At 41.5% G+C, this 26,116-nt stretch overlaps 1 protein-coding gene across 13 annotated transcripts in view; it reads right to left on the bottom strand.

Moving 5' to 3' along the window:
• LOC106745520 (voltage-dependent calcium channel type A subunit alpha-1) overlaps positions 1-26,116 on the bottom strand; it is a 78,156-nt gene that overhangs the window by 18,718 nt on the left and 33,322 nt on the right. For 12 of the 13 annotated variants that reach the window (XM_014621193.1, XM_014621203.1, XM_014621205.1 and 9 more), the window contains 15 exons: positions 24,991-25,094; positions 24,115-24,230; positions 23,672-23,731; positions 23,202-23,303; positions 19,961-20,173; positions 19,135-19,562; positions 18,751-19,058; positions 18,331-18,450; positions 17,695-18,258; positions 17,276-17,621; positions 16,871-17,035; positions 9,720-9,830; positions 3,874-3,957; positions 949-1,065; positions 547-612 (listed from right to left, as the gene is read on the bottom strand). In XM_014621193.1, coding sequence (XP_014476679.1) covers positions 547-612; positions 949-1,065; positions 3,874-3,957; positions 9,720-9,830; positions 16,871-17,035; positions 17,276-17,621; positions 17,695-18,258; positions 18,331-18,450; positions 18,751-19,058; positions 19,135-19,562; positions 19,961-20,173; positions 23,202-23,303; positions 23,672-23,731; positions 24,115-24,230; positions 24,991-25,094 — 2,904 coding nt within the window. Of the gene's footprint in view, positions 1-546; positions 613-948; positions 1,066-3,873; positions 3,958-6,287; positions 6,399-9,719; positions 9,831-16,870; positions 17,036-17,275; positions 17,622-17,694; positions 18,259-18,330; positions 18,451-18,750; positions 19,059-19,134; positions 19,563-19,960; positions 20,174-23,201; positions 23,304-23,671; positions 23,732-24,114; positions 24,231-24,990; positions 25,095-26,116 lie in introns of all 13 variants that reach the window. The other variant, XM_014621194.1, reaches the window with a different exon arrangement.

The raw sequence follows: 26,116 nt of genomic DNA on the forward strand, positions 1-26,116 counted from the left end.
CAATCTGCAAGGTCGCGCGTGGCAGAGAGTATCACGTGGACAACGTCGTTTCTCCCGACTCGAAACTGCGATCGTTACAAACGGCTTTCGTCGCTCTCGGGATAATAAATCCGGATGACGGTGTGATCTCTTATGAATTATGCGTCGATCTCGAAGATCACTGTGCGAATTCTTTATATATATATATATAATCAATCGGACGATAAATCGCGATCTTTCTTCCGTGAAAAGTTCTCCATGTACAAAGCTCGAAAATTTGTGTATGTGACGATTATTTTTGCGTGTGTAGTGAATCAAGTATAAATAATAGCAGTCAGTGCATATCTTTTCCTTTTTCTTTTTTGAGTGAAAACGGCTGCGATAAACTATGGCACGCAATTTCGTCCGATGTTTGTGATGTTATTGGCCAAATAGTTCCCTGAATAATTATTACGCTTCTTCAATCCTGCGCCCTACCGTTCATCATCTCCCGAAATACGCGATTAAAGAACCTATATGAGTCTTCCGAGGAATACGAAAATATATATTGAGAGGAAAAATTCATACCTGCATACCGATGATCGCATAAATGAAAAACAGCATCGCTATGAGGAGACAAACGTAAGGCAGAGCCTGAAATAAGACAGATCTTTGGTAATTTATCCTTGCAAAGAAAGGTGATTAATTAAAATTGATTAAAATTGTAGAAATTTATATAATATACAATAATATTTAAATATAAGTATAATCAATTATATATAACTTATAATATTTATTTATTTACAGGAAAATATCCTTTGATTACAAAAAAGGACCTAATGCCCACAAAAGGAGAATATCTAATCGACGTTGAGTTTAGAAATTAATAGTCAAACTAGTTTGAGGAATAAAGATAAAAAATCGCGCCAACCAAATTGCGACCGTGAAAGAAAATCAACGAACGGTGCGAGAGAAATCAGGGTGGCTTACTTTGAAGGATTGTACGAACGTCCAGAGTAAAATTCGTATCGTGTATCCCTGTCTGAGTAGTTTGATCAGCCTGGCGGCGCGAAAGAGCCTCAGGAAACCGACATTGATGAAGTTCTCCTGCAGAGGACAGAGAAAATTGCACTTAAACCCCAGAAAATGTCGACTCCTTATCGCGACCAGGATGAAGCTTCGTGCGTGCAGCGTTTCGACGTTGCGAGCCGTACGTCGACATCATCGTCGACGTGCCTTTTCGAACCTCGACGATGCACGGACGAAGCTGTGGAATTTTCTCGCGTGAAAATGAAAATTGCGCGACTCCGTTCTTCGCGGTGTGATGCCGAAGGGGATCTTACGAAAGCAAAATCACACTATTGAAGGGAAAGATACAACAGAAATGATCGGTAATAACTAATAATCGGTATATATATATGCATATCTCTCGTCGTATACGCTATAAAAATGAAAGAAAGGATCTCCTTGACAATGAACTAACTGTATCTCTGTGTTGTTAGTGATTTCGTCCCGTCAACGCGTTGTATCGTTCTCGCGCGTTAGACTAGCTTTAGATCGATCACAACGAGTCTCCGGTTCGCGTCACACAGAATGTGCCGTCGTCGCGGTGTAACAAAGACGTTAACCCTTTTGCTGAGTCCGATTGTCGCTGCTATCGCTACCATGGAGGAAAATGGTCGGTATGCCGATTTAGACACACCGCATCCATATGCCATCGAGGTGTAGTCTGTGGTGTAACTACAGTGTGCTGCGACTATCTGGACTGTTGTTGCGCACTGTTGTCGTGTATAATCGTGTGTACGTGAATAGTTTCATATGTATTCAAAAAAGTGCATGCACGGGATAAGTAAACGGGATAACGGTGATCTAGTAATGAATAGTCAGGAGGACTCTCGAGAATATAAAGTAATAACGCCGCACGTTTCCTTCCTTCGCTCTCGTTGCGAATGGAAATCGCGTCGCGATCACTCAGTCGCCAATTTCGCATGCAACTATCTTGTTCAACTTCAAATATCTCATTCGAACACTTGTTATGTTGAAAATTCGACTATAATTTGCAGAATGTTAATAATATCCCATAATTTCTTCTCTTTGACAGTCAGAGAAAGGCTCTCTGCGCAAAGGACAGCGCTCTTTCATATCTATGTAATTCTGTGCTTGCAATATCGTCTTTTCTTCAACTTACGTCGTCAGTCGTAAATATCGTAATTTTATACCTTCTTATCGTCTAGCTGGCCACCACTGACGCCCGATAACCGCTCCTATTACAGAAATATGCGACATTGCAAGATTATTCCGTTCCTCAGGATTGAAGCCCGCACGGCTTCAAACGCTTCTGATCGTTCAATTTCTGGCGATCACAATGTACGAACAGAAATATACTAACGGCTGGCAATAAATCAACACTGGCGATGAGTAACTTTCGTTAAAAGCAGCCCACTTCAATATAGAGGTCGGACTCAAAATACTCGCTTTACGATCAACTCTAACTATATGTTGTCTTACCTGTACATATACATACTTCTGAGATGTATCTCTTTGTATATCAAGGTCGTATTGCAAGCGCAAGCAACAAATATACAAATTTCGCCACAGATTTTTATACTATATAGACATTATATTCTGAGAGAAATTCGTACTTCATATATAGAGAGAATTATTCATATATATAATATATATACATATATATGTATCTTTTACTAGACTGTAATTGCTACATCAGTGAGACTGGAGTAACCGATGTCATTGTGATTTGACGAGCGGAAGGACGAGCATCCTCGTGCGATAAACTCGCTCCCTTCCAAACCAGAATAGACATCGATCGATCTAGTTACAGGACATCGATACATTTCTCTTTTTCTTTCAGGCTAAGGGGGTATAGAATGGTTCTAAGGACGGAGTCTCTAAAGGACAAGGAACGTGTTCTCATGTATATGTATCTGTGATTGACGAAGTCTCAACTATACTTGGCGTAAAATGTATAATACGAATGTAGCGATGTACAGTGTACTGTGTAGCGTATGAATGCAGCACGAAGCTAAAGAGATACACAAGGACTGTAGGGTAATTCCGATCGGTCGGTAATTTTACCTGCCATATAGCTTGTCACACGGTTACACGCCGAAATCTAAGTAAGCAGCAAAAGGGTTAAACGAAAGGTAATGCTCAAAGGTAAATACACATCAAGCAACACTGCCGCGACAATTAAGGCCGCTATTCTGGTAGTAGATGCGTGTCCCGACGAAAAACGCGTCCGGACGAGGCTCTCGCTTCCGACGCGAGTGGAATCGATCCGGAACGACACTCCTTCGTCTCTGAACAATCTCGAAAATCTTTAGGGAAAAGTTTCATATGCGAAACACCGATTCACGGAGAACAGGGTTTCTTTGGATTTGGTGTTTGAATGCTCATTCATCACATAAAAATGTAACGGGGAAATAAAAATGACTTCGGGTCAAATAGATCTGAAGACTACAGGATTAATATTCTTCTAACATAGTGTTACATCTTTCAAATAATTTAGTAAAGATATTTATTATTTGAGAAACTAAACAATTCTGTTTATCGAATCAAATATTAATTTGTTCGCTTCATTCCAAATTTGTTTCAATTAAAGAAATTTTATGAAATCCAAAGAAATCTTTTCCTCTGTATACAGTTTGCAAAATGAAACGCGGATGCGACGTATCGGATTAGTCCTACCGACGTTAGGCGCGACGACCTCGTCACGATGACATTTCGTCAAAAGGAACAACTATCGTAATCACAGCCTAGCCTCGGCTTTCCTGAGGTCTCCGATTACAATGTGCATATATAAATATACCTGGAAGAGTTCTATTACGGGTTCAATAGCTAGAGCGCAATTAAACACTTATACTCTTTTGCTGCACTACTTTTCGGTGCTCTACGTACCCCGAACTCGATCACAAGGGCGTCCACGATGCTACCGATCACCGTGATGAGATCGAAGATGTTCCAGTAGTCCTTGAAGAAGTTCTGCTCGCGGGAACAGTCGAAAGAATCGATTAGTGATCGTGATCTTTCGTCGCTAATGGGTTATATATATATATATATAAATTTTTTTTCTTTTCGACTCTACTACCCGAAAGCTCGTTAAACAGCCCCGATCTCATCGCTACGATGTAGATGAGAGAATTCTAATTATCTGTCAACCACGACTTCGTACCCGATCAACCGGAATTAAAGCCAAGACACTATGAAGAATAAGAATCGAAGGGCGAATTAAGAGAAGAGATCGCGAGATAAAATGTGCAAGTGAGAAGGCAAGTACGATCATATGAAACGCGCAAATAAAACGATTAAATTTAACGATTAATTTTAAGATATCGCGCTCTCCGTTGCAAATTTGTAATAAGCGATGAAAAAAGAATATAGATGGCTAAATAATCTCCAAATGGTACTCTTCGAAAGACGCTTCGATAACATCTCAGGAACGGTTCTTCGAAATTTTCTTTTTCCATCGCGGATAATTAACATATCGTCGCGTCGCTTACCTGGGTTGACGCTGTTTCAGTCGGGCTCGCGCTGTAATTGCTTTGGAAATGAAAGAGATAAAAGGGAGATATGTCGAAATGTGGAATATACATTCCTAAATGTATTCAACGACAGTGCGATCGAGCAAGCAACTTGTTATTGTCTCGTGAATTTTCGAATAACCTTCTTATTCCTCATGTCGTGTCTTGTCTTGCTCGAGTTTTCGCGAGCGAGCAGACAATCCGGAAGGATAGTTCGCGTGTCCCGGTGATCTGTTGAACGAACTTGGGTATAGTGTGAGATGTTTTGAGTGACTATCACTAAAGAAGAAACTACAAGTCCGAGTTCGAGAGACAAGAAAGATACGGTATGCTTTCTCTCTATGAATGTTACGCTATTGAGTGTATGTGTGCGTGTGTGTATAGATGTGTGTGTTTGTTTACTTGTGTGTCATGTGCGTGTCAGTGTTAGTCGGTGAGCACTCCCATGTGGACTTAATTATCGAAATTCTGTAATGTGTGCTTCTCTGAACGATGCTTCTGAATGTTGTCATGATTTCGTCGGCCAGATCTCTTCGTTGTGAAATAATCAGCGTGAATTTTCAAAGGATATCCTTGCGATTTAATTAACATCAGCCGAAACTCAATATTCTGTCTCGTTAAACTTTAATTTATCATCTCCGTAAAATGTAGACAATTATTACAATCACTGAAACCGATTAAACTGTTTGTAAGAAAAGCAGCGAAATGTGGCAAATTATATTTCTCTCTCAGTATATACAAATTTATGATTTATGATGAATTTAATATTCTGCTAATTCAACTAATTGATATTTTTCACATTATTTTCATTTTGTAGAACGAAATTTTGTCGTCTTCTTTTTCTCGCGATATAAAAATGTTTACAATAAAAGTCAAAACATTTATAGCAGATCAACGAAGAGGTCGGCACGCGAGAGTTTTCTTTAAAGCGTTTACCCACGTAGTACGCTTTGGTGATCGATGATCGGCTGAAGTATAAGTGACGGGATCTCTTCTAGAGAAATATCTACGGGAGCATGCCGGTAATAGCAAGCAAACTAGAGAGAGAGAGAGAGGTAGAGACACGCGCGAACTTGCATTTCTATATATTTCTATATATATTTTTTAACTTCTCTACACACACCAGAAAAGAAGAACTGTGTCATAAACAACAGAAGTGATGTTGTCATAAATAATAATAGAGCGCGACTATATAAATTAATAATTTAATTTCTACAGTTTATAAATTTGTCATTAAATTTGTTTACAAACAGAAAAATCACTGAAAAAAAATTTATTTTGAAAAAATCTCATTGAAATTAATCGGAAATCAAACTTCTAATGTCTATCCATCCTTTCGATCTGCAAAAGTATCCTAATTCGTAACGTTGTTTCTGAAAATCTTTTGATTATCGGTATTGTAACAGTTTACGAAAAAAATATAGCGAAATAAGAGCGTAATATTATTTCAGTTTGTCTGATGACAAAGTCCTGTTTTCTGGTAAAACTATCACATCTCAAACAGTTATACAGAGTTCTTAAAGAGAATCTTGCGCTACAAGTTAATCGCAAATGCATCTTTCATTCGGTGATTAGTTTCGCGGTGTCTCATTGCACTCCTTCCTGCGGTTCCTCTCGCCAGTTTTCGGGATCTCCACTTTCTTCACGTGAATCCGTCCGACCGCAAAAAATCACGATCAATGATGACCGAGATGAGTCGTGTCAGTCGGCGGAGTTACGGTGGTATTATAATTGGCAGAGTGTGAGTCAAGTGAGAGTGGAGTTTAGAGCGATTAAGAGGCTTGTTTATACCTTGTATCCGAAGGCGATGACTTTAAGGATGCACTCAATGAGGAAAAGTAGTGTCACGATCAAGTTCACGATGGTCAAGAAGTCCAAAAAAAGTGGCGGCGCCTCGTGATACTACAAAATACACCCAACACACAGACGTAACACAACCCAGATTCTATATTCCGTTGTGTGCGCCCTGCATATTACATTTATCTTTCCTCATTCGCTTACGAATATTAGTAAGTCTCTCTCTATTCGAACGCTTTCTCTTCGTCTACCTCGCGTCTGAGTAGAACATTGCTATTCGGAGAAACTTTCTCTCTTGCAAAATAAAACGGTCATTTGTTAAAAAAAAAAAAAAAAAAAAAAAAAAANGGAAGACAAGCTTCTCGATATATTTCGCTCCGCCTGTTCATCTTTCGGATTATTTTATGAAATGGCAGAATTGTCTTCATATATTGTCTTTACATTATTACATTGTACAATAATAAATAATAAAATTCATCCTCTGAACACGATTCGTTATTTTATCATTCTCATCGTATCGCGGGATATGTTAATTTCTATACTTCGTATACTTTCTAAATGTATACTTTCGACGCGATTAATATTACCGTCATTCGCCGCAAAAATAACGACATCATCAAACCAATCTCATTAAGCGACCAGCCTAGGATCCCCCTATTTTTCTTTAAACAAGGCAATGTGTCCTCTCCCAGATTACCAAGCAAATCTAACCAATCTCTCACAGGATGATTTCTCAAGAGACTCGTCGGCTACGTGTGTACGTAACTCTCTCGATCGGTGTGTACGTAGAACGATATTCAATTCGTGTGTGCTGAGTGTGTGCTCGTGTGAGGCAGAAACGAATATTTATGCTCTTTCCCACAAAACAACGACATGCGTGCGACGACGAGCCAGGAGCGCTCGCGGCTCTCCTCGGCTTTCGTCTTTTCATGATCACTGCGGATCATATCGTCAAATTGTCATCGTCGTCACCATTTTATCATCATTATCGTTGTCATTATCATCATCATTATCATCATCATTATCATTGTCATCATTATCATCGTCGTCGTCATTATCATCATTATTACCACCACCACCACCACCACCACCACCACTGTCATCGCCACCCACCGTCATTCCAGGCCCACAACACGCAGTCATAGTAATCGTGATGTACGCATGCGAGGATCAAAAACATGTCACCGTGCAGTGATTGCGTGCGGATGCATATTAAGGCGGGCAAGGCATGCAGAGGGATGTCAAGATAACGGAGCTTCCTGGGTTACTTTCTGTACACCTTTCCGGTACACACACGAGACTTCCTCTTGGGTTTATCCCCCGCCTGTTCTGGGTTCTCGGTTAGAAAGTAGTATTCGGAAACCAAAAACCGACGAGCGAAAACGGAGCACACAGGAGGGCAGAAAAATAGAATGAGAGAAAGAGAAGAGTGTAAGAGGAAGAGATAGATAGATAGAGAAGAGAAGAGATGAGAAAAGAAGAAAGAGAGCTGGAGAGAGAGAGAGAGAGAGAGAGAGAGAGAGACAGACAGAAAGAGACAGACGAACTAAAAATAACCTAATGTGAGAGTTATGTTATGTACGTACTATACGTCGAGTTACGTTTTTTATGAGTGCCATTTTTATGGTGTGTGATGTATTATGAATCTTCATATCAGAGTGTCATTTGTGAGTATAGTTGTATGTGTATGTGTAGATTAACTGCATCCCGATTAAAACTCTAAGAGCGTGCTTATCAGAGATAGATCGCAAGCTTCGCAATTGAAAAAAGAAAGATCTCGCGCGTCATCTCAGCGGTGAAGTTACATATCTCTTCCACGACGCTCGTGCAATTTTTTGCAACGAGAGGTTTTAGGTCAACAAGACTCCCTGAAATCGCACGAATTTCGCACGTTCTAATAATTGCCGATTAAAGTAAAATATTTGTTCTTTCATGGACAAGTTTGCTCCAGAGTCATCGGTACCATGATCGAATATTCGGTAAGTGTCTATATTTTGCGAATATTCGACCGCAGTCTGATTTTTTTTTTTTTTTAGTATTTTGTATGAAGTCAATGTGATTATATTATCATGATAACGAGATAAAATAGAAATAGATCGACCTTATAAATGTAAATCAACAGTGTTTGTGAAAATAAGAAATGCTGAACTCGCATTTAGTTATTCAATCCCGTTATCATCGTGTTCGGTGTGATTACGTATATAGGAAACCTGGGAAAATATTTGCATGTTATCTAATTCCGAGTTATTCCGCTTACAAATTTCCATATCGAGCAAATGGCGCATTTGTAAATTTTAAAGACCTTTTCTAAGGCCGACATAATAATAACTTTGAATTTGTAGCGCTGCGATAAATACAATGTTAAAAATCCGTCATCTAAAAATATCATTTTTGTTGAAATGTAATCGTACATCAAGAGAAATCAATTCTAAAGTCAGACTGGATATAAAAGGGAGAATCTTTCAATTTTCTTGCGTCCCGAATCTTCCCAGATCGCCCTGAAGCTCGATCACGTGTACAGAGCTGAGCATTTTCTGCATACTAAAGTACTTGTAGAGTTTATTTTGCGGGGCTCTTAGGTCCCAAGGATACAACGACAAGTACGAGAGTATTAAGGAAGAAAAGAGTTTCTATCTAAATATCTTGCAGAACTATTTCGTGCATAAGAGCACCATCGAGAGAAAGATAATACAATTCTAATTCTATCGAGATACGTATCTATATGTTTGTACGAGGTATATATATATATATATCGAAATGGAAACGCTACAACTACTCCGACAGCATCTAGCGCTTGTTCAGCCCTGCGCACAGAAAGTTCACTAAATAGTATATTCTATATATTTGTACACGCGCGATATATAGAAAGTATACGAATGTCTCCGGAGTACCGAGTGTCCGATACGTCACTGCTATCGGTACTCGCCGAGAGAAACGCTCTAATTACTTTCTAATAAGCGGCACTTACCCGGGCGACGCAAAAATTGACCCCCGTGACGCTCCCTCGTGCTCGATTGCCGTCTCGTGGACAATCGTCGTTGATGTAATCGTACAAAGAGAAAATGGTAAAAATCATTACGGTAATCTATTGCCTTCGCGTCGTGTCGTTGAAAAAGAATTCGTCCGATAAACAATGAAGAGACAATTTCGCGATAGCGATGAAAAGAATATATCGATATGACTGATGTAAGCACGATTGGTGGCTGTCGATTTTAATGAATGGTGTATCTATGACGGTCGCTAATTCATTACTTCGACGACGAAAATATAAACGGGTTTTCGCTACGGTCTTCCGATTTCGGGGGCGGTCACGAGGGGCCACTTTTCGCGCTACTCTACCTAGCGAGTCTCGAATTAAATCTCGCTTTACACTCGGAGTAATTCTGAGAGTTCGGTGAGAGGGGTGTTGGCATATGTGGAGCTTACCCTCACGCCGAATGCGGCGATCTTCAGTATGCACTCGACAGTGAACATCCCCGTGAAGCACATGTTCATGTACTTCAGCGTGTTCTTGTACTGGTCGCTTTGCCGATGGAACTGCAATGCATACACTGACAAACACACGGCCGACAGACAGACATACGTGTACGTACAGGCTTATAAAAGAGCGCGTATCTCGTCGACGAGAAACGTTTTCGTTTCTTTTCTACTCTTTGCTCAAAACGGCCCTCTCTTCCCTCCCCCGGACCGTCGCGTCGAGGAGAAGCAAGAAGTGGCTCTGTTGCTTTCTTTTTCCACGCCGAAACTCTGTGCACCGATACATGAGCCGTGTCGCGACAGGTACGGTGAAATCGGACAACTCTTGCGTCAGCGGAAAGTTAAAATCACATCAGTAGGGGAAAGATGCGATTTGGTATCGTTTGCATCGGCGAATTTAGTCGACAAAGTTTTCCTCGCTACTTTCCCTTCAATTCAACATCAGTCTTATGTATTGTAATACGGACATCGTGAGGGGGAAAAGAAAAGAAACTAGAAACGTAAAAAACTTTACATAATTTCTTTTTAATCCCGACGCGGAATTTTTATCCCTGCTGAAGCAACGTGTCACCCTTCTTTTACGGTGCATTGTTCGCACGACCATAAAAATTTCACCAAGTGAAAAATAATAGAAAAAAACATGAACGCGAGGCCGAAACTTCTTCTCAAATAATGAGAAAGTTGAGTGGATAATAAAAGATAAAAAAAAAACAATAATAATTAAATTGTTGAGCACATGAAAGAACGACCGAGTCAGCTTCGTGTCACGAATTGGTACACAGTTTTATATGGCATGTGGAAAGTAAAGTGCAAGGTATACGAAATTACATATGCATATACGTAAACGTAAGTGAGATCATACGCCATCTTATATCCGAAAAAATGTGGGGGGAAGGACATTAATATATATATATATCGCCTTATATACGTGTATGAACCTATTTCGGTGTGTTATGTACGAGTACAGTTAATATAAAAAATGTTTGTTCTTTTATGTGTAAATATATAATAGACCGTTATTTCATCGAGTGTGGTGCGACAATGTGCACGTGGAATACACTGGTGACCAGTTACCTGCGCCTCGCAGTGTATGATAGGTCTCTTTAATCGACTTGTTCGGTCCTACGAGACATCGGACGTGTACAGCTCGGTAACAGCTGGTGATAAATTGGCCTTCTGGGTTAATGGACTGTATACCGGGAGGTTTCCCGAACGGTGAACTCCGCTGGACGCGACGACGGGAGGATCGCTCGAAAGCGAGGACATGCTCCTGCTCGTTTTCCGAATCTTTCCGAATAGAGTCTATCGATTGAAAATGGAGTCTTTGGAAATGAGACTCTTCTCTCATTTAAATTTTAGATTATTGCGAAAACCTTGCAATATCGATGGAATATTTTAATCTAGTTATCTGACAAAACGTTCGAGATGAAGACAGCATTGAATAGATGATTCGGAACAGACGTTGAATTTAATTTTACTAATAAGAAAATTATCACACAATGTGAAATATATTGTTATAATATCGATTGAATTTGATCTCTCGAAAGACTAACCGCCACTTCGCGCGATCCTCTACATGGTTCAAACTAAATCCCCCCTCCTGCCGTCGCTTCCCATGGAATTCGAGGACCAGGATCTGGACATACGAGTCAGTGTCTGAAGATGCGTGGTCGCTGCTGAACCGGGGACGAGTGTGACATTGAAATCAAAGTAAGAGAAACGACCGAAGAGAACATAAAGAACAACCAAAAGGAAAACGAAGACACTCGGAGCAAGTGAAGTATTCACTTAAACGGGAAGAAGGTGCTGCAACTTGACAAAAGGAGCGACGGGGTTAATGACGAAAACGTCTCTTTTCGAAAAGAGTGTTCAGATCTTTTCACAATTTTTCGAAAAGACGGAAAGGGTGAGGAGGAAATGAGGGATGGAGAGAGTCAAACGTGCGGTCGCCCCGTGCAGAGTGTGTTTTCTGTCGCTAAAAACACACACACATTCAGTGGACGTCTAATGTTGTCTCGCTCAACTTCTATATCGATTGATCTGTTTCGGTGGCAGCCAGCATGCGACACGCAATTTTGCACGTGTGTAAGTGTGTGTGTGTGTGTGTGTGTGTGTGTGAGAAGAAGTGAGAGAATACCCTGTGCGCGAGCGCGTGTGTGTATATGAGTGTCTATGTACGTGTGTATAGACGTATATATACATACACCGTATCGGTCGTTGCTCTCGAACGGGGAGGGCACGAGCTGATCAATTTGCGTTACGTAATATAGCAAACAGACATTGCTAATCAATCAATTAATATCCAGGAACCAGAATGACCAATTCTGCGGCTTCAAGATAAAATGGAACGTCGCACAATCGGATGATTTTCTTTTACCCGTAAGCCACATGAAACAGTCGCAATCCAATGACGAAACACGAAGATGAATTTAATTTGAAAAATTGTGTGCCATTGATCAAAGGTTCTCATCGAAATTTCCGCTCTTACTGAAGATATTATCTTCGTGGCGATTTAACAAATCAACAATGAAAATTTTCAACAACGAAACATCGTCTCCCCGTTCGCACGAGCGTATCCGACAACGTGCGCATCGTGTCTCACTCGGCAAGTGCTCTCAAGACCTGGTGCAGTGCGTGTGCAAGTTGATTCGAACATTCCGTGTTTCTTATTTTTCTCAGGCAACAAGTCCGACCACATCATATCGTAATCGGCGCGTGCGTGTACGCACACGCGCATATGTGTATATGTGTATTCGTCTATTTCTAATTCAGCGAGTCCGAACAGGGTGGTCTCGTTCGACAGAGGCGAGGGTGGAAATCTATCTCGTGCGTTCAAACTGTACAGATCGGGGATCGAGAGGCAAACGAAGGGACCGGAGGGGCCTTCAGGTTCAAGACGAAAGCGTGCGCGAATCCGGCTAAAATTCTCTGTCATAGATTCGCCACTGTTCTAGCAACGGCGGCTGAATTTGGATTCGGATGATGAATCGATTATTTGTAGAACAACGGAGAAAATTTGATGCTAATTCCCTCTTTCAAGACATAAACGTTTTATCTTTGAAGAAAAGTTAATAAGATAAATCGAGGCGAAGTGAGTCTGCAAGCAAATCTCTGATTCAGAACTCAACATCCAAATCCATTCATCCGTCGTTATCGGTCGAGTTAGATAGACTGGAAGCGATGGAAAAATGGAAGAACGCGATAAATTTCCAGCTATAAAATTGCCTGTTACCGTGAAATCGAGAAGAACTGTCACTCAATACTCGCGTAAAATTATTTAAAAAATTACGATGAGCATTAAGCGAACATTCAAGAGTTGTTCCGCAATTTCGCGATAGCTGCAAATTTTATTTTATTCACCGTAAACTTATCTTACATTGTTCCATTCGTCCTGAAAATTTAGGTCTCGACACCGCTCTACTTGATTTCACATAGACGCAAGATGTTCTGTAAAGTCGATCTTTGCGTTCCGAAAGAAATATCGAGAGAAAGGGGAAGCTCGAGAGAGAAAGAGATCAAACGTCAATTTAAAAAAAAAAAAGAAAAAGAGGTGCTTCGGAACAACAAATGGACTCGCGTGCAGAGTTCATAGACGCCGAGAAGTCGCAATCCTTCCGGCATCTTCTCCTCGAAAATCTCGATTGTATCAAGCGGATGAAAGAAGTGCTAGGCGCCTTCGCCCTGCTACCAGTTAAAACATGGTATTAGCAAGGCGCAAGAGTCGAACGCACGTCGTGTAAATATGTGTTATGTGTGTGTCTGTGGAGGTCACATCGATGTTCGAACGTTCCCTTCACACGTTCTCGAGTATGTCTACTTCGAAAACGAGGACACAGCGGCAGCCATGCAATTAGTCGAACGAGGGAATCAGATAGACACCGGTTTTAGGATAAAAAATAAACGTGAGAGGAACAAGAACGCACATCTAAAAATAGACGGTAAAATTAAAGCGAATTGAAAAGAGAAAGAAACGATTTTCCCTTACGTAATCGACAACACACACGCGCTCTCTTAAATTAGTCAAATGTCAAGTATCCACGCTATGGAAATTGCTAATTAAATCGCACGTATGTACAAAATTCGCAGAAAGCTGCTACTTTATTCTATCAAATTTTTATCTTCGACGTCTCTCTGGCCATTTATCGTAACTAGAATTAATCGATTTAATTCATTGATAAACACAAAATGCTGAATTCTGTAAAAGTTTGTCCGATATCTCGAGAACCAACGAAAGTACTAATCACATTTACAAAATTAATTCATCGATGACACATCGAGGTACTAATTAAGTTGAATTCACGAAAGGAGGGCAATGACTGAATCAAGACCATGGAATATAGAAGTCGTCGAGAGACGAGAACGAAACAACAATTATCAAAAATCAGGATAACAAAGAAACGAGCATAAGACAGATGGTATGTCGCTAAAAAGGGAGGAGATCTTGCTGGGTAATATTCGGGAGAGCGGGGCAAGATAATTCGACATAGCTGTGTACACGTATTGATAAGTACAAGGATGACAGTTATACAGAGAAAACGATCAAAAAAAATCAGCAGGCAAGAACAACAATGTCCTCGTATAATAACGTGATATATATATGATACAGTAATTCGGTATATATTACGTACGCTGCTTGGACGCGACATATTCTCATTTACGACCTCGCGTATACGCTAACAAGAAACGAGACTGTTTGTCGATTGGTTAAAGTTGCCAAAAAAGGTCTCTAACGGATCTTACGCCAAAAAATGCGCCGGCTATCAAAAAGATTGGGGATCGCAAAACGCAAAAATAAACGGATGGGACACGGCAGCTCCAAAAATAAGACATAAATGTCAAATACCGTTTTTCAAATCGAAATATACTCGAGAAAATATTTTGCCTGTTGTTACATCAACTCTTTTGTATCATATACTTTTCTTAAAATACAATAATTTGCATTTATGTGCTTTTTAGAACTGTAGTGTTACAAGTCGAAAGCAGTTGGAGGCAACTCGAAGATTCGCAAGAATATTCCCGAGTCGAAATTTGGATTTTACATTAAACCTACAGACGACTTAATAGGCAAATGGAGAGAATCCCGAAATATGACACTATACAGGCTATCAGGTCCTACCATTGATATTTGATGCTACAAATATCTACTAACTGCTGTTTTCTTCACGTTGAGATGCTTAAAGAAGAACCTATTTAAGAATTATTTAATTATCCGATTATCTCGATAATCTACTTGAATCTAATCTTTATTCTTAATTTTAATAATAAATATATTAATTATATGATTTATTTAGATATATTTAGAATAACTGTAGATAGAGTAGATACGCGTGATGAGCAGAAATTAATAATTAATAATATAGATAAATCATAGGATTAATGGGTAAATTAAGCAACAAACTTTCTTTCTTCGTAATCTCTTTGTCGTTATTTCTGTTTTCATTGGCGTTGAAAATTTTAATGGGATTTGAAGATTCAAAGAAGGTGAGGAGGAAAGAGTTGCAAAGGTAAAAAACAGCACTCGTGTGTATAGTAATGCTAAATATTAGTAAAGATTTAATTTGAGAGAATTTAGTACTGCAATAAAGATAAATAGAAGAAAAAAAAACGTTGACAAATTCAATACGGGATTTACGACTCGAGGAGCATTATTAGACGCACAAATCGGAGAAATATATGCTAGATTTTAAATTTCGACTCGAGTATCTCCTTATTCTCAATAAGTTCGTTTATTCGTTAGACTCGAAAACATTCCGTATAATAAATGATTTGACACACCTGGAAGTACATGATGTATCGTTGCTCATCTCCTGCGTCTTAGCCTGCCGACCCAGCATCATCCTGTTTTCGGCTGATCCGGATCCTCCATCATTACACTAACACTGACACTGGCACTGACACTCGCGTAGATACGACTCGATCAAAGAAACACGTGTTCACGAACGCGTCAGTGAAACAAATATTTTAAGAGTCGGAATAGAAGTAACAACTCATACACTGACGTACTCTGAGTCGCGATACAAAATACGGCACAAAATACGTAATGATTCAGTCACGGAATATTTATTACTACACGGCACATGAGAATACCGTAAAAGTCAGCGAGAAAAATAAAATATTTCCCAATCGCGAATCGTCACCGCTCACCGATCGATAACGCACATATAATTTTGGCAATCAGGAAATCATAAAAATGAACACTTTCCAAACGTTTCAACAAATTCCACCTTAAATTTATTAACATAATCTCTTGTCACTTTTGTTTAAAGGATTACTGTTATTGTACCGGATTCAAATTTAAATCTCTCTATTGGTTTACGATATTATTGAACACACGATTGCTATCTTTATCCTTTCTTCTTTTCACTTCTCATGGATCACCAAGTCCATAAAAATCGATATCGATAAAAACAGATATTAAATAGAGATTATGAAAAAAAAAGTTTGTTTTATTATATTTATCCATTAATCATTATTAATGGATAAATGAATATTAATTAATTATAAATTAATGGTGAAATTAGATTATTTAATATTTACTTATCGCAGTTACTTTCTATTTATAATTGAATTAATTATATAATTAACACATAGCTTATTAAAATCCAAAATAACGACTGAATGTAAATAGAGAATATTGAGATAATCGGATATTAAATAATACCGAATATTAATTTTTTCTAAAAATTCTTATATCACAGATCCTGGAGTCATTTTGGGAACTCTCAACAAATCCGTTTAAAATCTTAACAAAACGAAAACATAATAAATAACCGTTTGTAATATTAAATAGCCTGTGTAGTGTTTTATCTCAAAATTCTTCATTGATATTTCAAGTTCGCGGAAATCCGCACGATATAGAACGGAAGATTTTGGCTCGGTTTGTTTCGAGACGGTTTTGAAATGTTTTGCTTCGCAAAGGGAATTTCGCAATCTCGATTTGCACGTCTTTTTGCTTTCGACCGAGATACTTTCGTCACTCGCGTCTGCTAAATCGGAGCGAATCGGGGAAAAACATTGGCAGTAAGTCTGATTAGTAAATCTTTGTCAGAGAAACTAAAGTGCACGTGGGAGAGAAACCGAGACGACATCGTGACACTTACCTTCATCATCAGGAGTAACGTGTTCAGTACGATGAGAATCATGATAAAATACTCGAATGGTGTGGATACAACTATCCTCCAAATTTTGTACTTTATGCTATTCCGCTCCTTCGGCATATACCTCTCGAGCGGCCGAGCTTGTATTGTAAAATCTATACAAGATTTCTGAAAGAACACGAATACAGGCGGTATTATTAGTCGTGCAAATGGATAGTTTTATGCATCTTAGGTAAAAAATCTGCGATTCCTACGATTAAAGATATGCAGGACATTTTGCGTATATATTCACACGATGAAATGAAAATTTGAATGCACCGTGTAATTTACCCAATTTTCGCGGATTGCCTGCGAAAGGTGAAATAAATAATTGACACGAGCAAAAGGACAATTCACACGAGGCGTCACCTGATTCTTATCGATTTCACCGTCCTGCAGTTCAGCCTCTCCCTGCTCCTGGAACGTGATAATGATCAAGGCCACGAAGATGTTGACGAAGAAGAACGGAAAGACGATGAAGTAAACAATGTAGAAAATGGACATCTCGATGCGAAAGTTCTGGATGGGGCCCTTGTTCTCGTACGTGGCCGCCATCGAGTTCTGCAGGACCTGCGGCCAGCCCTCGCCGGTCTGAACAGCGAACAACGTCAGCATCGCTACCATCACGTTGTCGTAGTGAAAAGACTGCGATTGCCATTTCCGTTGCTGAAGCTCTGGTAGCATAGAATCTTCCTCGAAATAGAAGTATTGACCACTGTCGGGGGAAACATTTGTACCGTCATTTCATCAGACGCGCTATCCGGGATAACCGAACAGGGTGTACTCACTTGCATTCCTCCTTCGTATACTTGCTCTCGTCGGTGCAGAAGAAGAACTTGCCGTTGAACAGCTGCACCGCGATCACAGCGAATATGAATTGGAACAATATGTACACTATGAGAATGTTAATGACGTTCTTGAGACTGTTCACAACGCAGTCGAACACCGCCTTGAGCTTCGGCACGCGCTTTATCGTCTTTAGCGGCCTGAGCACCCGCAGTACCCTAAGCGACTTGATGGTCGAGAGGTTCTGGCCGGCCGAGCTGCCGGACATGTCGAACGCGAACGACACCATCGCGCATATCACGACCACCGCGTCCATAATGTTCCAGAACTCGCGCAGGTACGAGCCCGGGTGCAGTATGATGCCGAGATCGATGATCTTCAGCACCATCTCGATGGTGAAGACGCCGGTGAACGCGTAGTCGAAGTAATTGAGGATCTTGTTCCTCGGCGCAAGCTCCCAGACAGGGTCCTCGGCGGCTAACGCGATACTCGACAGCGATATCACTATCATTATGAAGAAGTCGAAGTACCGAAGGTTGACGACCCAGTGGGCGGCTCTTCTTATGCTGCAAACGCAAGCGCCCGTGGTAAAGTTATTTCTCGCGGCGCAGAGAGAAGAAAGATTTGAACGAACTTACGGATTCGTAGGGGACAGTATAAACATGGAGGAGTATGGCAGCATTGGTTTTGGTCCCGTGTCGTCGTCTTCATCCTGCTTCTTCTCTTCGGACACCTGCTTCTCACCTTTTCCGTCTTTGCTGAAAAAGACGAGACACGTTCTCTTCACCGTCGGCCTGCTCACTTATCCGCACTATTTTATGCTACCGAATTAATTACAATTAATTCAGTAGCATAGAATGATGAATTTGATTCAATTACGCCGATTCCATGAATTTAAGTCGGGCAAATTTAAATTGGATCTTCGTATTAAAAAATTTAAAAACATCGGCTTTACATAGCACAATTCCGATCACAATGTTTACGATTATATGGAGAAATTGAAGTCGAGCAAAAAGACGATCTCGACGTGAAGGCGACGAGGAGAAAGGGAGACTTACAAATTCTGGGTTGGACTTGGAGGGCAGATTTCCACCTTCGGCGCGCCACCGTCCCCGGGCTTCTGCAGCGACTCGATCTCCTTCTCGAGCTCCTGTATCTGCTTCTCCTTGTCCTCCTCCTGCTCCTCTTCCTCGGCGGCGCTCAGTTCCTGCGCGTTTGCGAGATTGTCGACGGCGATAGCCAAGAAGACGTTCAGCAGGGTGTAGTTGCCGAAGAGCACCAGCACGATGAAGTAGAGCGAGTAGGCCATGCCCTGCGACTCGACACCCTGGTACATCACTTCGTTCCAGTCTTCTCCAGTCAGGACCTGTGCGATTAATTGCGAGTCAGTCGGATATCTTTGCAACGAACCACATCATTTGCTTCCGTTCAGCTTTATTTACTTGGAAGACAGTGAGTAGTGCGATGGGAAAGGTGTTGAAGTTGGTGGGCGGCGTGCCGCTTTCGAAGTTGAACTGGCCGCCGAAGAGCTGCATACCGAGCAGCGCGAATATGAGGATGAAGAGGAAGAGCAAGAAGAGAAGGGAGATGATGCTGCGCATCGAGCTGAGCAGCGATATCACGAGGTTCCTCAGGCTCTTCCAGTATTTGGTGACCTTAAAAATTCTCAGGAGTCTAAGGGCACGTAGGACGGAGAGGCCGAAAGAGCCGGACTTCAACGCGGTCCAGATCACCTCGAAGATCGAGCCTAAGATGACGATGCAGTCGAAGCGATTGAAGCTCGATTCGAAGTATGTGCGAGGACCGAGCGCGTACATCTTGATGAACATCTCCATCATGAAGAGGGCCAGGAACACAAACTCTGCGTAGACTGTAAACAGAACGGACAAAGTTCGACGTAGAGAGAAATTCGTTCGTCGACTCGGCTTCCTCAGAAATATTCACGTTTAGATACGTTCCATTTTTCTTTGCTCAACAATTCAAACATTATCAACAACGAACTATGAATAAATATTTATCGCAGAATTCCACAAGAAAATCTCGTCATATGATTGACAGATATTTGTGTCACTTAAAAATTAAATCAGTTTCCTCCCTTATTCAATTTGCCGAAAAGAGATTCAATAAACTTGACCTTGACATATATTCAATTTTAATAAATTCAGTCCCGAAGGGAAATTACGTTTCGTAGAGACGTTACAGCGTTATTTATCATTGCTATTTCATCTTAGCGTGTTCGAAAAAAAAAAAGAAAGGAGGAGTACTCACAGAGGAAGTCGGTGAGCCACTTCGGCTGATCGTAATGCTCAACGGCCACGCAGACAGTGTTGAAGAACACAAGGACGATGACGAACCAATAGAATTGCTGCGATTTGACGGAGTTCCGTATCCAGAACCTGAATTGCTTCTCGGCTCGCCAGAATTGCAGGCAGGTGCCCTGCTTCTTCACCTTCGACTTGAAGTAGGAGGTTCTCGAGAACCCTATAAAGTAGGAACGTGCATCGTCAGAAGCGCGGGACACAAATCGGTAGCACGACGCGAGCCAGTCGATCGATTAATTGCGAACGGCATCGTCATCACTCTTACATCGACGTGAATCATCACCAACACTTTCCGTTGGACTTGCCAATACTTTCAGTACTATACCTTCGTTCGGTCTCAAAGCTAAGCTACTCTCGCGGCTACGAACTGAAAAATCTAGACTCGCGCGATTCAGAAAAAATACGACGGTCTCTACGTTCGGTTTAAGATCTTCCCGAGTCCGAATAATGTCTAGCGATGTTCTCGCCGGAAGTTCTCGTCGGGAAGAAATGGATATCGCGCGATCGGAAATTGAACGGTTCTAGATATCGACACCCCCCGATCGTTTTATGCGCCGGCTGGAAGAGCCGGAAAATCATTTTCCCCTTTCCGCTCAACGGGAGTTGTAAGAGATAGAGATGTAGATACCAAAATTCTATGCTAAGTTATTCTACGTTCTAAGCGGATACAACTATGTGTGTATATGGCGATATGTATGTATATTATGGCTACTCGACAGCCAGTAACGGTCTGTCCGGTAAACTCTATGGGAATGGACTCACAGTACCACTACTCGGGGGAAGAGGGCGGGAGGCTAAATCCTCAATCGACAATACTAAATATACTCTACGATTCGGTCAGTTCGTTTTCACTAGCTAAGATTAAATCGATAAAAACATTAATCAGTACCCCACCACCACATGGTACGCCTAAGTCATATAGACATACTTCAGCCGAGAACACTCGCGCTTAAATGCAATGAAAGGGGAAATCAAAAGCTACGATTATTACTTCATATCGTCGAGGAAAAAGAAAAGTACATAAAAAATCTGGAACATTTTTAAGTGTTCTACTTATAAAAAATATAAACTCACGCACAGAGAAAAAGTTAGCCGTAGGAGCTAAAATCTAGCCGTGGCAGTTAAATTAGGGACAGCTAATGTCCTTGCTATCGCAAAGAAATTTATCAGCTGTAGCAGCATTAGCTGTTAGAGGTAAAACGCATTTATTGCAACTTTATTGTTCTTCCTAACTTTGATTCGAACAGCTAATAAATTCAGCTGCGGTAGCAACGACATTAGCTCTCCTATTTTAGTTTCTATGGCTAATTTTTCCTTCGAGTGCAGAAATCTAACAGGAGATCAGAGACGTGAGCAGTTTGAAGTAATCTCATCGGAAATTTTAATCGCGCGAGCGTTCTCGACCGCAAAGAAAATATAATATTCATATATCGTCACACCAGCCACAATAGAAGCAATACCTAGAAAACGAAAAACGAATTAGCACTCGAGCTCTCCGATCTGTCTGTCTCGCGATAATGCCCGCGCGTGATACTCGAGTTGATACATGTCAGCCACAAGTCAGCAGCAAGTCGTTTCTTAGTTATAAGTTGCAGACAGTGCATATAATAGTTACATCTTCTACCACGCACGAGTAATCACAACACGTAATCCACCGGCCCTTACTTTACCGTCAGTCTTTATCATCGCACAGCCGACTCTCTCTATCATGCTTTCTGCGCGCTCACAAATCGCGACTTTAATGCTCATACTGCGATAAATAATAATCTAGCTACGTGGAGACGATTACATTTCGTCTGAGTGTGTAAAGTATATTAACTTCGCGACGAACGATAATTGTGTGTGTGTGTGTGTGTGTGTGTGTGTGTGTGTGTGTGCGTGCGTGCGTGCGTGCGTGCACACATGTGTATTAACGCGCTTAAGATCACGTAGATATTAAACGAATGGTATTAACAAGCACTTCAACTCATTACATCTATTCTCGCGCGAGAGATATTTCGTTTTTTTCACTGTTAATTTCTTTCTAAAGTTTACATCGGCACGAATGTCGACCGAGCCGAAAAATGGCGAATATCCGAGTATCTTTAAGAATTAATTTTCGATTAATCATCTTTGGAGCTAAAGGTAGCAAACGAGGTAAAAGTTAAGCGCTTCATCATGAGAGTTAAATCTTCACTTCATCTTAAAATCAAGCGCGATAAACGTGTGACTAATTGATACAGCTTTGTACCGTACACGAAATACGCGTGAAATCATTTATTTGCCAAGCGACAATTCGCGTTTCTCTAGCCATGTAGATGTGGTACGCGTGATATTATTTGTATACGTGTGTGTTACCAACGAAAAGAAGTAGAAAATCTCTCACAAATAAAAAGATACGAAAGAAAGGAGGAAAACGAACAAAAAGAAACGATTATACAAGATTACGAGTACAGCCTTGTGAGATTACGTTGCTCATTGCGATAAGTCGTGGCATTCACGGTCGTAGTTACCTTTGAGCTTTTTCTTAGGCACTGAAACAAGAGGAGCATCTGATAGCGTGTGTTTAGAATGTTCATCGTCAGATTTGTTGGGGGAGGGAGGGCTTTGAAAGAGCGTCGCTCTTTTTTCTTTTCTCTTCGACGCGAGGGAGAGAAATCGTCAGGCATAAATTGATGTCGAGCGTCAACAATACGTCGGCGAAATGTGAATAAACGCTAACGTGCCAATAAATATATAGAGAAAAATTTCAGAACGAGAGAAAAGGCGGGCCAAAGTATCGCGCCAACAATTTCCTTCGTAATGTCAAGCGATCCTTGGGAAATACACAATGCGCGATTTTCATCTCGACGGACATGCGAGGAACTCGCTTCTGCTCGTCTCGCTCTTCGCGGCTCGCAGAAATTTTATGTTCTCGTCTCTACGATTACAAATCACGATTACGTCTCACGAACCGTTTTATACCATCATTAGGAAATTGTTGGCTGCTAACATAGGTTTCTGACTACTGAGAATCGTGAAATCCCTCACTACTTGAACTTCGTTTCGACTTCACAACACGAATTCGTTCGAACACTTTGAGAAGAGAAAGAGAGAGGAGGAAGAGAAAGAGAGAGAGAGAGAGAGAGATGTCGTCAACTTTGAATGTAAAGAAGTGAACGAGAAGAGAATATACAGTGGGCCCACCGAGTAGGCGAAATACAACTCACCATCGTCCTGATCTTCCTCGCCCTCCTCCTCTTCCGTGTCGGTGCTCTTGCTCTTGCCGAGATTCTTCAGCTTCTTCTTTTTGGCCGCCGCTCTTCTTCTTACTGCGCAACATACGCACACATATACATGTACACGCATATAGATATACACACACAGTGAGAGGGAGAGAGAGGCGGATCACAAGTAGTGGCAAAGTTTCTGCATCTGATTAATTAAAAGATTACGAAACGCGAACATCTTCCGAATACGACCGATGTGTCTTTCGCGAATAAGGAGAAAGAAGAAGAAGGAAAAGATCCGGACGCGTCAAAAAGAAGGACGAGAGAGAGAGCGCGCGCGACGGAACACCCTGTATAAATATGCACGAGAGCGTTTCGGAGAGATGCGGCTCTCTCCTCTCGCAAAACTTTTATCGACTTTACGGAAATGAATATTCATGCGAGGCCGATATACATTTCGTTATATGGACCTTCTAATATGTGCATTTTCTCCTCTTCCGTGGTCCTTTCTTCGGCGAGTATCACCTCCTCTGAAAAAAAAGGTAAACGGGTATGCGTTAACAATAACTGGCACGGCGGACTCGTGGATCTAGCTTACGCAACAAGCTGCAACTCGTGCAAGTGCGCGCTCTTGTTCGCGAAACAGACCAATTAAAATTGATCGGACGGGCATCCGTGTGCTCGCGAGATTTCCAATATTCGAGTCGCAGAGCGAAAAAAAAAGCAAAGGACAGAAAGAGTCTTTTTCTTTGCGAGAAACACGCCGAAAAAAAGGCGGTAATTTCGCGAAATGAGGGAATTTTGGTATGTATTTTTCTTTCATTCCTTTTCTTGCGAAACGAATCCCCGTCGCGACTTCTTTTTAATTCGCATATTTCCTCGCTAGGTCGAATCCTACGACGATCGGTCTAACCTGCTTTGCAGATCCAATTCAGGTAACAATTCAATTCGCGCTCGAGCTGCTGCTGTCTTCGCAACTTCAGGAAGGACTGCCGGTTCTCCACTTTCTCTCTCTCCTTCGCAAACTCTCTACACAAGCGTGATACAGGTGACATGGAAGCTTACTCGGCAGTACTTTCATAAGGGCTAAGTTTAGCGTGGGACTTTCTGGCGTTAGTAGATATCCTGGCAATACCGGCGTGCTTAATAAGCTTGCCGTACTTATGTGCTTAACGGGAATAGCATCGGATACTTCTTAGAAAGGTCGGTCTCTCTCTTTCTAGCGTAATACTCGTCTCGCGAATTTCTTCGACCTAGCTCGCATTAAAACCAACTGCACGCGGGTTTACGGCCGATTTTTAATCGTCAACTACTTCCCTGGCATTTCTCCCTTTCTAGCAAAAATCAACCATCGCCAGCAAAATTGACCATTATTTGGATAAATTTCTATTCAGTAAGTTGCACCAATATTCAAGACGTTCGAGAATTGGTAAACGCCGTCCGGGTTGATTTTTGCACCGACTCATTTTCGCTTCAGCTTTGGAAGCCAAGAAATGCGTCAAGAGGGTACAACTTATCACACGCTCGTATTCGAGGCAACGTTCACTAATGAGAGACCTGCTTGAGTGATCCACTTTAAGTAGGAACTGAACGCAGTCGTGAAGAGCTGCTTGCTCTTCGCTTTCCGATAAGCCGCCCGGCGTTCGACGCGCGTTCTTTGGTTCGAAAACTCCCTGACGAGGAAAGAAAGCGATTCTGTCAAGTGGTCGGTCACACGATCTCTCCTCCCGATCGATCTTCTCTCGCGGTTTCGCGCGTTATCGGGCACATAGTGATCGCCGGTACTCACCCGCTCAAGACACCGAGAACTAAGTTCAGCATGAAGAATGATCCAAGGACGATCAATGGTATAAAGTAAATCCAGTTGTACATGCTGCCAAGAGCGTCGTTCGTCTGCAAATTCGACCAGAATGAAGTGCCATGTGTGCATGTACGCCGCGATTACATACAGCTCTGAGCGGTAATATCAATTAATTAACGGCAAGAGGGCGATTATGCGAGACACAGAGAAACACTGGGCTGTATTATTTCCGCTGACGCTAAATGCGCGACGCCGAGTGCGGTCGTCCGAGGCCGGGAAGACGACCGTACTTGCGTACGAGAATACTTCGAAACCATCTAAAGTAACCTGAGAGAAAAAGGGGAAATTTTTCGAATCGGTTTGAAGGACCGCGAGTCGATTCGATATACCTATTATCACGGATACGCGAAATACACGATCGGAAAAAGAGGTAGGAGATCGGCCGTCGCGAGACTTTTCGAAACATGGCCCTTCTTGCCCCGACTTTTCTTCCAGGTTGCCTAACTACGATCAAATCGAGACGGTCGAAAAGTCGTCTCAAAGTCTCAATAAACAGTTAACAATAAGTGATGTCGTTACAGCCGGCGGAGCGACGATCGGAGGGCTTTTTCAAGGCTTCGCTGCTCTCTCTCTCTCTCTCTCTCTCTCTATCTATCTATCTATCTAACGATAGCCCTCCGCGATCCATCGGCCGAACGTTAACCCTTTCGTGATCAGCGAGACAAATACTTCACGGCAAAAAAATCTTTTCTTTTTAATAAGCTTCCGCACACACTTAGCGCGCATTCCAGTTCGGAAAAAGCAAGGAGATAGAGAGAGAAGACGAGATTTCGGCTCGGTCACAAAAGGGTTAAACACAATGAAAGGTAATACAATTAACATCAATATTGAAACATTGAAAAAAGAGGGCTGGTACTGACAGTGTTATACTGAGCAAGGTGAACATATACGTCAGTGTTAGCTGTTTCCGCAGGCATTCCTTCGTCTAAAGCCGAATCACGCCGGCGTACGAAGGGGGCGGGATGATACGAAACACACAGAGATCGCTCGGCGATTAATTGCGAAAGGAATAAACATTTAGGCCGGCAGGAGATACATATATATATATATATAT

Source organism: Dinoponera quadriceps, unplaced genomic scaffold, assembly GCF_001313825.1.
Source record: "Dinoponera quadriceps isolate SergipeBrazil2010 unplaced genomic scaffold, ASM131382v1 scaffold1578, whole genome shotgun sequence".
Classification (NCBI taxonomy): Eukaryota; Metazoa; Arthropoda; class Insecta; order Hymenoptera; family Formicidae; genus Dinoponera; species Dinoponera quadriceps.